At 35.9% G+C, this 13,553-nt stretch overlaps 1 protein-coding gene across 6 annotated transcripts in view; it reads left to right on the top strand.

The window, feature by feature from the left end:
• LOC131432980 (allatostatin-A receptor) overlaps positions 1-13,553 on the top strand; it is a 133,939-nt gene that overhangs the window by 75,092 nt on the left and 45,294 nt on the right. For all 6 annotated transcript variants that reach the window (XR_009230003.1, XR_009230002.1, XM_058599671.1 and 3 more), the window contains one exon: positions 11,817-11,892. Coding sequence is in view for 4 of the 6 variants with exons in the window: in XM_058599671.1 (XP_058455654.1) it covers positions 11,817-11,892 (76 nt within the window). In the remaining 2 variants the exon portion in view is untranslated. The remainder of the gene's footprint in view (positions 1-11,816; positions 11,893-13,553) is intronic.

Raw genomic sequence — 13,553 nt, 5'->3', positions numbered from 1 at the left:
TACTGACCATGTAGGAATGTAAATGATCTCAGAATACACGGCATCATCATAAGTCTTGTGGATTGTTGTGCTATATAAATATTTCGAAAGCCTTAGACATGTTTTATAGAAATAACATGACAGTAAATGTAAAGAAATGTAACACAATAACCTTCACTCGGGCACAATCACAAATTTTATTTGAATACTCCATAATGACAGTTCCAGTGGAAAAGTTTAAACTGTCTATTAAAACGCCGGTAAAAGGCATACCGAGAATTAGGTGAATAAGTAATCTTTAGTAACATTACTTTTTTATCTAAGGGCCCTCCCGAAACGAAATTCAGGGTACAGGCCAGGCCGAGTAAAAGAATAATTTCCATCTGTTGTTTTTCCATCTGTTGTTGTTGTGATTGTAGAAACGTTTAAGATATTATACCAAGTTTCGATAGTTCTATTGATTCAAAGACTGTCGGTAGCTGGTAGTAAATCATATCGATGTTAAAGATGATTCTGTGTACGTGTAGGATGTGTTTCCATTCAATTGGCCTGTTTAAACTCAAGCTTGTCCTATAATATTAATTTCTCTGGACTTCTGGAGCATCTTTGGTAAAATGTTTTGGAATATTTCAAAGATTTCATTTGGTTTTCAATTTTGAGCAAATCTTTATTATCAAGGTTTCCCATTATCATATTGCATGCATTATCCGAGAAAATCGTTTTTCTTCTCTTTGCTTTATAGTGTGATTTCTAGTAAAAAATAAGCCGGACTATGCTTTTGTTTTAAAATGTTGACTATTTCGACAACATCTGGGTTTTCTACTAGCTTGTTTATAATTGATTCATACTGTTTCAATATAACTTTGAATGAATCTGGGCCGCTTTTTTAGAGGGACAGGGGATACGATCCTAGGGAGCCCTTAACGAGACCAACCGAGCAAAAAAAGGTTTCCCATTATCATATTGCATGCATTATCCGAGAAAATCGTTTTTCTTCTCTTTGCTTTATAGTGTGATTTCTAGTAAAAAATAAGCCGGACTATGCTTTTGTTTTAAAATGTTGACTATTTCGACAACATCTGGGTTTTCTACTAGCTTGTTTATAATTGATTCATACTGTTTCAATATAACTTTGAATGAATCTGGGCCGCTTTTTTAGAGGGACAGGGGATACGATCCTAGGGAGCCCTTAACGAGACCAACCGAGCAAAAAAAGGTCTCTCATTCATACGTAGAAGCGGTGATGGAATGAATACAAATTGAATTTGTGAATAATGTATGGAAGCTATCTTTCAAAAAACTGGTTTGGGTTTAAAAACAATGGCACCTGCATTGCTGTTGAGTTCAATGATTTCTATATGAGAAAGACTAACGAGGTCAGACCACAAAAATATGATGCAACAATAAATTATGGTAACTCTGGAAGTCATCTCCTAGCTGTAAAGAAATATTGATTTAGAGAAAATAATGGGATTATTAATTATGGTTAGGGCAGGGTATTTCGTTTTCGTTTTTGATTAGTTTTGTGGATTTTTCTTTCGCTCTCGTCAATAATGTTAGTTTCCTTACTCTCTATTACTTTTAATTCGTGATTGGTTGGTGCTTTATGTTATTGCATTTTCTTTTAAAGATCGTGTTTTTTCAAAAGAAGTTCTTCGGCTCTTCTCTGTTCTTGTTGAGTTTTTCTATAGCTTTGAACTTCTTTTGTATATATTTTTCAGGAAAGATTCTGTAGAATTGCTTTCTTTGTCTAATCCTTTAATTTAAATGTTCGGGTACATGGTACTCATTTGTAAATTAAAAAGAATCCTCAGGGGTTAGTTTCGTTGTAAATGATGCTACTTAGTTCATTTTTAGTCTTGAAAACTTATCGCATATTATTCGATAACTTTTGTAATTGATGATGAAAATGTCCATATTTACAATTTGAGACGGTTTGCTAGCTGTTGCTCTTAGTTTATATTTTTGTTTATATGGTCTTCTTTCATACTTAACTGTTTGGCACCAGGGGCTATTGAACAGATTTCACCCAGGTGTTTATTGAGAATGTGTGTTGGGGGTAAGTTCTCCGCCGCCCCTGTTTGGCACAACCTTAAAATGTTAATGAATTAGGTAATTTTAGATTTCATATTCGGTCAGAAGTATTTTCGGGATATGCAATTGTTGCGTCCAGAAGATATAAAATATTTTCACTCTGGAGAAGTATTTTTTGTATACTGTTTGCAAACTACACAGTACCTTTTCACTACAATAAATACCGATAGTGCACTCGGTATTCCTTCAAAATGTCGATCAATGTGGCGGGACCTAAATTAGTCTTTTTGATATCTTCGATAGTTTTCAAATAACGTTAGAGTTTCTCGGCTGTCCTAGTTTATTTCCTGCAGAATAATTTAATTTCTGATCGCAGTCATGTGTCACTGACGAAGCAGTTTGCGTTACATCTGTTTGCTGTTCTGGTCCGGAAAGTTTGTCCACATTTGTGTTTAATGTTCGTTTTTGTTTCTCTACTGCCAATAAAGCACGCAGCGGCGCGAGATTATGAAGAACGTACTGACAGCAGTTTGCGACGCTCCTTGGGATGGGCTTCAATCTGGTGTAATCTAGACTTTAGATCTAACTTAGTGAAGTAAATACTAGAGATGGTCGGGTATAGAAATTCTTATACCCGAACCCGACCCGTACCCGAGTGATCAGCAAAAAAAATTACCCGTACCCGACCCGTACCCGATTAAAAATTTAAAAAATTACCCGTACCCGATCAATAATAAAAAAAATTACCCGTACCCGATAAAAAATAAAAAATTTTACCCTTACCCGACCCGTACCCGATTATAAATTACCTGTACCCGTACCCGACCCGAATGAGTAGTAAACAGTTTACCAAAATTCAGGATGAAAAAAATAAAGTGTTTTTGATAGCGAGCCGTATCAGGCTCTAGTTTGTAAGTAAAATACATTAAAATGCTTGTTTACATTTAAACATATAAATACATTGTGAAGCATGAATAGATCTCCAATGTCTTTGGTACTTTATACTCATTTACAAATGTCAACAAAAGGGAGTAATATCTACTCAAATTTTTCGAGAAGCATATTTATCCAAAATGTCGTAATACCCGTTGTATTCAATTTTGGGTAGGTATGGTTTTTACGAAACAGTGCGACTTTTGATCTAATTCTTTAGAACCACAAGTAAGCGTGCTCATTATCTTGACACACAATTAAAAATTCACATTAAAAATACTTGAAAAATCACGAACATCCCCTAAAATGAATAGAGTATCATCGGTTCGTTTACGTGAATTGACCAAACATCAAATAATGTACGTGTATTCCCGGTGTGAAAAATTCAATTTTTAAAAAAAGGTGAACTGTGAGTCCTTCAAGTGTAAGTAGTTTGAACATTTGTGAGAAATTTTTTTTGGTTACATTTTTTTTTTACAACAAAGCAAAATAAATTATGATTTTGATTTAAATTAATCTGTCAAATATGCCCGTTTTGTAAGCCTCACAAACCCACACCAACGATGTTAACGAGAGCTGGTGGTTTTTACAGCCATTAAACTTCTGTTCCACCTCCCTTGGAACCCTCAACGAGTGAACACGCTGAAAATTTTAGCATTTCGCGTGAAAAGATTTTCACCCGCACTTTTGCGACTGTCACACATCGAGAATTTCAATGAAAAGAAACGTAAATTAACTCGACGTCAACATTTCAAAAGGGCCTAAAAACAATTGACAGATTTTCTTTGTTTACTTTCTCTTTCGACTATATCTGCGTTATTATACAAACGTTCGTTACATACTTGGTAATGTTGGAAACATGGGGATATTGTCTTTCATTCTACACGAATATTTTGTAGGTACACGTGAAAATTAAGAAGATATTCACAAAAGAGAAAGTAAACAAAGAGAAACTCTCATTGGTTTATGTGCCCTTATGAGATGTTGACATCGAACTGGCAATATAGCTCAACTTGCTGTGTAGAGATGGTCGGGTATAAAAATTCTTATACCCGAACCCGACCCGTACCCGAGTGATCAACAAAAAAAATTACCCGTACCCGACCCGTACCCGATTAAAAATTTAAAAAATTACCCGTACCCAACCCGTACCCGATCAATAATACAAAAAAATTACCCGTACCCGACCCGTACCCGAAAAAAAATAAAAAATTTTACCCGTACCCGACCCGTACCCGATTAAAAATTACCTGTACCCGTACCCGACCCGAATGAGTAGTAAAACTTTTACCAAAATTCAGTATGGAAAAAATTAAGTGTTTTAGATATCGAGCCGTATCAGGCTCTAGTTGGTAAGAAAAATACATTAAAATGCTTGTTTACTTTTAAACATATAAATACAATGTGAAGCATGAATAATGTAATGTAACTTTTTTTTAAACATGCAACCATTTTCGTTCAGCGGAAGGATACAACTAAGTTTCTGTCAAATCAGAAGTGACATTGAGGTTACCAATGTCGAAATAACCGCTAGTTCAAAAATAAATGTTAGATGGCGGACCCTGTTGATTTTCAATGTCTTTGGTACTTTATACTCATTTACAAATGTGAACAAAAGGGAGTAATATCAACTCAAATTTTTCGAAAAGTATATTTACCCAAAATGTCGTAATACCCGTTGTATTCAATTTTGGGTAGGTATGGTTTTTACGAAACAGTGCGACTTTTGATCCAATTCTTTAGAACCACAAGCAAGCGTGCTCATTATCTTGACACACAAATAAAAATTCACATTCGATTCACTTGAAAAATGACGTAAAATAGTTCCAAATGTCAAATTGAATATTACACGTGACGAAAATGAATGTTATGCGAACATCCCCTAAAATGAATAGTGTGTTATCAATTCGTTTACGTGAATTGACCAAAGAATCAAACAATGTACGTGTATTCCCGGTGTGAAAAATTCAATTTTGAACATGGTGAACAGTGAGTCCTTCAAGTGTAAGTAGTTTGAACATTCGTAGGAAATTTTTTTGGTTACAATTTTTTACTACAAAGCAAAATGAATTATGATTTTGATTTAAATTAATCTGTCAACTATGCCCGTTTTGTAGCCTCACAAACCCACACCCACGATGTTATCGGTAGCTGGTGGTTTTTACAGCCATTGAACCGGTGGAACCCTCAACGAGTGAACACGGTGAAAATTTGAGTATTTCGCGAGAAAAGATTTTCACCCTTACTTTTGCGACTCCACGTTGTCACGCATCGAGATTTTCACTTGTTGTCCAGTGAAAAGAAACGAAAATTAACTAGCAATATAGCCCAACTTGCTGTGCCATCAATCGGTGTCATTTCAAGTGAGGTGACACCACCCAGAAGTGCAGAATAAGAAGAACTTCTATGCAGATTTTCTGAATTAAATGTTCATGTTTTTATGGTAAGAATCCTAATGATTTTTATGAAAATTTTGAAAATCTCCAACCAATATTTAAAATAACAGTTTTCTGGTATCTGAATGTGATATGAGTACAACACTACATTTTATATACTGCCCATCCTTGCATATCAGTCCCATATGGAAAATCGGCATGTTGAGAAAAAGACGATCAAAAGTTTATTTCCGATTTTTTTTATTTATTGTGCTCTCTAATGCTGGTCCCGGGTTGGCGGTTCAATGCATAGGACGCTGGTCTTACAAGCCAGCTGTCGTATGTTCGAGTCCCGACCTGGAAGAATTCTTAGTGTCAGTAGGATCCATAGTACTAGCCATGCAATGATTCTGTACGCTAAGAATCGGCTGCGAAGTCTGTTGAAACAGAAAGGCCAAATTCCACGAAAGGAATGTAATGCCAAGACTTTGCTTTGCTCCCTAATGCTAAATCTTGGTATTATTACATGAAATATCGGTAATACACCTTTGCTGTTCCAATATTGCAACAAATGAAATTATTGAAATTTTGCACTGAATGGGACTGATATGCGGGTACTTTAGCATATGGGACACAGAAATGAGTTGATATTTTTTTATATTTTACTGAACAAACCCTCAACTTTAATTGCAATTTCTGAGAGTATATTGAGGAAAGACTCATTTCCTCAAGCTAACTCAAAATTGGCAAAAATCGATATGAGACTGATATGCGAGTATGGGCAGTATATGAATCAAATAATTTTTACTGGATTGTGCATTAAACAGTTTTAAAATGGCAGTCCATCAAAGCCAACGTGAAAAGTAGATTCCGACCGCTACATCATAGAGCTAAGGGAGTGTGTCTTATTAAATATGTTATAAACAAAGTAGGGCGGGAAATATTCACAAACCTTTTCACGTAACTATGATTGATACTTTTTTTAAATGAAGAAAAAAATGAAAAAGATGCCAGTTGACAGGTCTGGTCCTAGGCGCGAATGTCAAAACCCCTTGAATCAAATTGATTATTTTTCGGAAGAACTGTTTTGCAATGAAAAAGTCTCGTCAACGTGTAAACATATTTCTGTGAAGTACAAATGGTCGGGTAATCGATCCGAAAAAACAATTTACCCGTACCCGACCCGTACCCGAGTGAGCGGTAAATTTTTTTACCCGTACCCGACCCGTACCCGAGTGAGCAGTAAAATTTTTTACCCGTACCCGACCCGTACCCGATTGAAAATAAATATTTTTACCCGTACCCGACCAAAAACCCGTCGGGTACGGGTACGGGTCGGGTTTCGGGTAAAATACCCGATACCCGACCATCTCTATTGCTGTGCCATCAATCGGTGTCATTTCAAGTGAGGTGACACCATCCAGAAGTGAAGAATAAGAAGAACTTCTATGCAGATTTTCTGAAATAAATGTTCATGTTTTTATGGTTAGAATAATAATGATTTATATGTAAATTTTGAAAATCTCCACCCAATATTTAAAATAACAGTTTGCTGGTATCTGAATGTGATATGAGTACTACACTACATTTTATATATTAATCAAATAATTTTTACTGGATTGTGCATTAAACAGCTTTAAAATGGCAGTCCATTAAAACCTACGTGAAAAGTAGGGTCTGACCGCAACATCTTAGAGCTAAGGCAGTGGGCTTATTAAATATGTTATAAAAAGTAGGGTGGAAAATATTCACATAACTTTTCACGTAACTATGATTGATCGTTTTTTTTAAATGAAGAAAAGAAATGTTTTTTTCTGGAAAAAGATGCCAGCTTTCAGGTCTGGTCCTAGGCGCGAATGTCAAAACCCCTTGAATCAAATTGTTTATTTTTCGGAACAACTGTTTTGCAATAAAAAATTCTCGTCAACGTGTAAACATATTTATGTGAAGTACAAATGGACGGGTAATCGATCAGAAAATAAAATTTACCCGTACCCGACCCGTACCCGAGTGAGCAGTAAATTTTTTTACCCGACCCGACCCGTACCCGAGTAAGCAGTAAATTTTTTTTACCCGTACCCGACCCGTACCCGATTGAAAATAAAAATTTTTACCCGTACCCGACCAAAAACCCGTCGGGTACGGGTACGGGTCGGGTTTCGGGTAAAATACCCGATACCCGACCATCTCTAGTAAATACTACGACCAGCATCAAAAAGAATGTCTATTATTATAAGGAATAAGAGTATATTGACATCTTATGGACCGTGAAGGAACTTTCAAACCTTTCCGATCCGGTACTGGCACTGATGTTTCGACACATTGCAATGACGAGGAACTGATTCGGACAGGTATACATATACTCTCAGTTCAAGGGAGGTTTTAATATCTCCAACTTTGACACAGTGTCACCTTCTAACTGAAAGTGTATGGTGTGTGGTTCTGGAATAGTATGGACCATTTCATCCAATCACACCTAGTATTTTTATACGAAATACATGTAATTCTTGTTGCAGACAGCAATGTTGTCGATTACAAAATAACACATGGATCAATAAGTCCCGAGACTAACAATGGAAACGACATTTTTTTTGCAAATTTTTTTTGTCGTGAATACGACTTACTTTACTATGGGGTGCCTTTTCAAAATTTACCCTCTGAGAGAGTGATAAGTTTTTGATCGTGGATATCTCTTGTTGTATCTAACGAATCAACATAATTTTTGCTACATGCCATCGGAAATATGATCACAATTTTATGATAAAATTTTCAGTTTTGTGACATAGTCTCAAATAATTCAAAATTAAACTTTTCTGAAATGTTTGGTATAAACGAGTATCAAAGAGGATAATTCATATGGCGCGTTTGCCTTTCTCGTATTTTGAAAGCTCATAGCTCAGTGATTTGTGGAAGGATTTATATAATCTAACTACCAATCGAATCGAAATTTTTCAACTTAAACGTGTATAGCAAAATCATTGAAGTATTTCAATAGTACACTATTGAAAAACCTATCTCATTTGACCCATGCCAACACCAGCCAATCAGAACGCGTTCTGAGGAAGAGAACAAAATAGCTGCTGCTGTACAACAAATCGTCCTATAAAAATGTTCCGAAAAGTGGTGAATATCGCAGTGGGTTCCTCAATTTGGTCCTTCTGAATGCTAGAAACGAATCCGTACAGCATATTGATAGTTTCTTTCAATAAATTATGCAAATCCGAAATGAAATAATCGACATTAAAATTCTATATGCGGCTATTTTTATAGCCGTTAGGACCGCCCATTAGTGAAAAGGCTACAAACGAAATCACATAAAAGGAAATCTCTTAAAAAAATTGAATCAGTTTGGATTCTATCGCCACTGCGAGCAGATGTGTTTTGTGTCGTCTGCAAGCTTTCGACAAGAGCGATTACGTCACAGCTGCCAGTCATTAGCATTGGAAAAAAAAACAACGGTGGAGAGCATTGCACAAGATCAGCCGTTCTAATGGCTCTTAAAGTTTTCTAAAGAACTATTAGGATTTGTTGTTTGCAAATCGAAGGTAATTATTCTCAGTTTAGTGCAAATCAAGAACAGTTTGGTTAGATTTGTGCACTTTTCGTTGTGTGAAATTCACAGTAATCTAGATCAAGTGAAGCCTTCTTTGTTTTTGCGAAAAATGTGAGATAGGGGAATGCTTGCATAATTCATACCAGTCACGTACCCAGAGGGGGGGGCCCGAGGGGCCCTGGCCCCTCTCGAAATCAAAAACAGATACATGATTATTCAGAAGATCTCAGACATGTATTACAGAAATAACAAGACACTAAACGTAAAGAAATGTAATGCAATAATTTCAGTGTAATGTGTCTGTTAAAAACACCCGTAAAAGGCACACCGAAAATTAGGTACATAAGTAATCTTCAGTAACGTTATTTTTTATCTTTAGGCCCCTCCCGAAACGAAATCCTGGGTACGGGCCTGATTCATACAATTGATATTCGGAAGTGTTAAGGAACATGTCAGTTGTTTTCGTATTTACGACATCCAGTTATGTCGCTGACATTACCCACCCGCCTTTTTTATTCATCAACATAATCACCTTTTAGGGTTATACAATGGTTCCAACGTTTTTCCTATTTTTCAATACCATGTTTATAAAAAAATTTATCTTTCGCTTCAAAATAAGCTTCAGTTCCAGCGATGACCTCCTCATTTGAGCCAAATCTTTTTCCCTGGAGCATTTTTTTAAGATCAGCAAAGAGCCAGTAGTCACTGGGGACTAAATCTGGCGAGTATGGGGGGTGGGGATGCAGATCAAAGCCCAATTCGTTCAATTTCGCCATTGTTTTCATCGACTTGTGGCAGGGTGCATTGTCTTGATGAAAAAGGATTTTTTTCTCTGCATGTGCGGTCGCTTTTTTGCGATTTCTACCTTCAAACGCACCAGTAAGTCAATATAATAATCACTATTGATCGATTTACCTTTTTCGAGGTAGTCAATAAAAATCACGCCATGCGTATCCCAAAAAACTGACGCCATGACTTTGCCAGCTGACTGCTGCGTTTTCGGACGCTTCGGACGGCTTTCGCCAGCTGTGCGCCACTCAGATGACTGCCGCTTTGACTCTGGAGTGTAGTGATGTATCCATGTTTAGTCCATGGTCACGTAACGACGCAAGAAATCTTTTTTGTTGCGAGTAAATAGCGATAAACTGCTTTCTGAATCATCGACTCGTTGCTGTTTTTCTTCCATCGAAAGCAATCGCGGCACCCACTTGGAAAAAACCTTTTCATGGTCAATTTTTCATGAAGGATAGTAAATACACTTCCATATGATATCTGTGTCATCTCAGCAATCTCACGGAGCTTCACTTTACGATCTTTCATTATAATTTTTGTCACTTCACTCACATTTTCCGGTGTAACGGCTTCCACAGGTCTACCCGAGCGACACCGACAAATCGTTGCTTTTGATGGACAAGAGTCTGGATAACATTTTTCAATCCATTGTTTCGCTTGCACGGTGATTTTACACATTAAAAAGCAATGTTTTATCAAAACACGAAACTCGGATTTTTCCACAAACTACAAAACGACTTTACTCCAACCTCGACAACTCAGCTGTTTCTGGTCGGATCGACTTAAAATTTTGACCCGTTTCAAGCAAAGGTTAGTACTCTAGAAATACGTGGTTACTGGTTTACTACGAGCGCCATCTTTGCTTTAGTCTCGGAACTTATTGATCCATGTGTTACTTTGTAGTTTCCCATTCCACAATACCTTATTTCTAACTTTCTCTGACTTCATCACTCTCAGCACGTAAATCCTTAATATATTTCTTAAAGGACCAGAAAACTGCTCATAGTCCCCAGCACATTGCAATGATTATGGCAGAACGGATAATGCCCACTGATCTGTGGAAGATATGAAATATGCTAATCAAATTTCTCATGATTGATGGTAAGTATGTATGAATGATTGTATGCATAGATTGCAATGTGTATTAACTCTATATTTCTGTTTCCCCTGTCCTTTGGCTCAGAAAGGGGAATGATATCATGTCTTTGTTATCTCTGGGAGCCGCAAAAACGTGGACAGCATTCTCCAAGATCTGCACACCTATTAGTTTGATTGCATGTTGAATGCAGCTCTCTCTCTCTCCTAGATTGCTAGAAATGCTTGGTACTTTATCTGACATTCGTTGCTTTCACTCAGTTCCATACTAGTGCTCCACTCCACTCCATCGTTCATATCCTGCTGTGCGGATGCAAAAAAAATACAAAAAATATATAAATCGATAAAAATACAAACAATCAGAGCAGATTAAAAAAGTTAGTGTTAGTAGACCAATCATGTCGAAATCATTTCTAAAAAATTAAAATAATAACCGCAGGTTCCGCTTCAGACATAAAAGACTTACATACAATACGAAATTCTCTGTAGTTTCATCAACGAAGACATTGAAAACACAGAAGCAGTTGGTAGGATGACAAAATACCGATATGATACAAACGCACGACCCAATGATTGACTGGTTACCGGATGAACCACATTTCCTGCCCAAGGGACAAATTCTCTGGCGAACTTGCAATAGAAGATAATCGTATCTTTCGTTGCGAATTGGTTATTGTAAAGCAATTTGTCGCTTGGGTTACATGCTGGAGGGAACCTATCAATAATAGGCCGGTTTCCTCCTTCGTTACTAGTGTTCATTTGGGCACCATAGCCCAGTTCATCCGGTATAAAGTGGGGAAACTTACTACAAACAATGTTTTACTGAATTATTCACAACAAATCATTTTGCTGAAACAATGAGAATATCGTTTGGAACATCGATTCCAGTTCATAAGAAACTTAATATCTTCTGACTGGAAAAGGTTGTATGAATGAAATTTTAAAACGAGAGCACTGAAGGTCAATAATTTCAATTGGAATTTGGCCAAACACATTCAAAATGAATTTTATGTTCCTTTTACTTACAAATATTTTCATATTTCCTTTATTTACAGACGAGGCAAAAAACGAGTAACTAGGATGGTAGTTATTGTAGTGCTAGCTTTTGCTGCTTGTTGGTTTCCAATACAGGTAATTACTCTTTTCAATAATTTCAGGAGTAGGATTTATATATATATATATATATATATATATATATATATATATATATATATATATATATATATATATATATATATATATATATATATATATATATATATATATATATATATATATATATATATATATATATATATATACGTTGACGGACAATTGCGGCTATTGCCGTCAAAGCGAAGTTCACAATGTGGCATGACTGCTATAGCCGTCCAAAACGAAACGGTCGTTTTTAGACACTACGGCACTATAGCAGCACAAATGTGCACTGTGTGTTTGTTTAAGAACTAACATTTCGTGTAAAACTCCCAAAAATACTTTGTTGCATACAAAAATTGCTTGTTTGAACCATTAAACCTGTCATTTACGTTTTTAAATTTTTGCTGTTATAGCCGCACGGAACGACCGAAATTAGCTCTGAGCCTAATTCGTATTACTATTTTTGAAATAGTTGATTTTAACAACAAAATTTCCAAAATAACTATAAAATTAGTTAAAATTGAAAATTTATTTGCTGAAAAAAACTCTTATTTTTAGAGAATGTGTTTAGTTGGCGAATATTCTGGACACAAACCAGCAATATCTCAATCTAACACGAAATTCTCATTGACAACTAATTTTGTTTTTAAAATCAGAAAATTTGTTTCTATTTATCTATCACCAGTTTATTAGCCACAAAATTCATGAGAAGTGTCAAAACAAAACAATCCAATAAAAAGCTAAAAGGGACAGTCTTGTTGAAACTGCCTGCAAATTGTTTAGATGTTCTACGCATGTGTTACGATATATCCATATATAAATTTCTAAACCGGTATGTAAAAATGACGTAAACTGTTAGTGGAAAGTGTATTTATTCAGAATTTGTGCGCATTTGAAGCGATTGTGCGCAATAATGTTTTTACGCGGAACAGTGAATTGAGTTTCGAATGTTGCACTGTAATTGTACATGTCAAATGATGTTTTTTGTATCTTCCAACCTTCCGGGCCACGCCGTTCGATGTACTACTTGTATTCGGTTTTTATTTTCCGAGTGCTCAAAGTTTTCAGTGAGAGAGTCGATTTCGCGAATGAAGAAAACAGCGATTTAGAAGAAAAATGTTCAAAAAGAAGTTTATGTTTCGCTTATGTCTTTTTCTCCAATACAACATCGTATTTATACCTGCCAATATAGAAAAGACAACCGCGACTGAAATTTTTTTCGGTAGTAGTGTGCCATCTAGTGGCTAGTAGTAATTACGGTGCGTTATTTCGGCGACAGAGCGCAAATTGCAGAAACCAATTCAACCATTTATGTTGGTTGAAAACAACGTTTTATTTCTCTAATTCAACTAAAAAATTAGTTGAATGGATATGAAGTGTGCCTTAGCTAAGAAATGACAATTGGTGAATTCAACTAAAAAAATAGCCATTTCAATAAATATTTTATTATTATTAAGGAAATTAGAATTAAAAAATCTAAATTAGCAAAAGTAAGATTTTTTTAGTTGTCTCAAAAAATAACTAACTAAAATCAGAAAATCAACTAATTTTTTCGCCAAAATGCTGATATCGGTCTTTCCGTGCGCCATCGTCCTATCACTTAGTGTATAGAGTCCGCTGGCGCCATGACGGTTATAGCCGCAACCTAATTAAAG

This window comes from Malaya genurostris, chromosome 2 (assembly GCF_030247185.1).
Source record: "Malaya genurostris strain Urasoe2022 chromosome 2, Malgen_1.1, whole genome shotgun sequence".
Lineage (NCBI taxonomy): Eukaryota > Metazoa > Arthropoda > Insecta > Diptera > Culicidae > Malaya > Malaya genurostris.
Note: the sequence above shows the minus strand (reverse complement) of the source record. Positions and strands in the feature narration are given on the sequence as shown.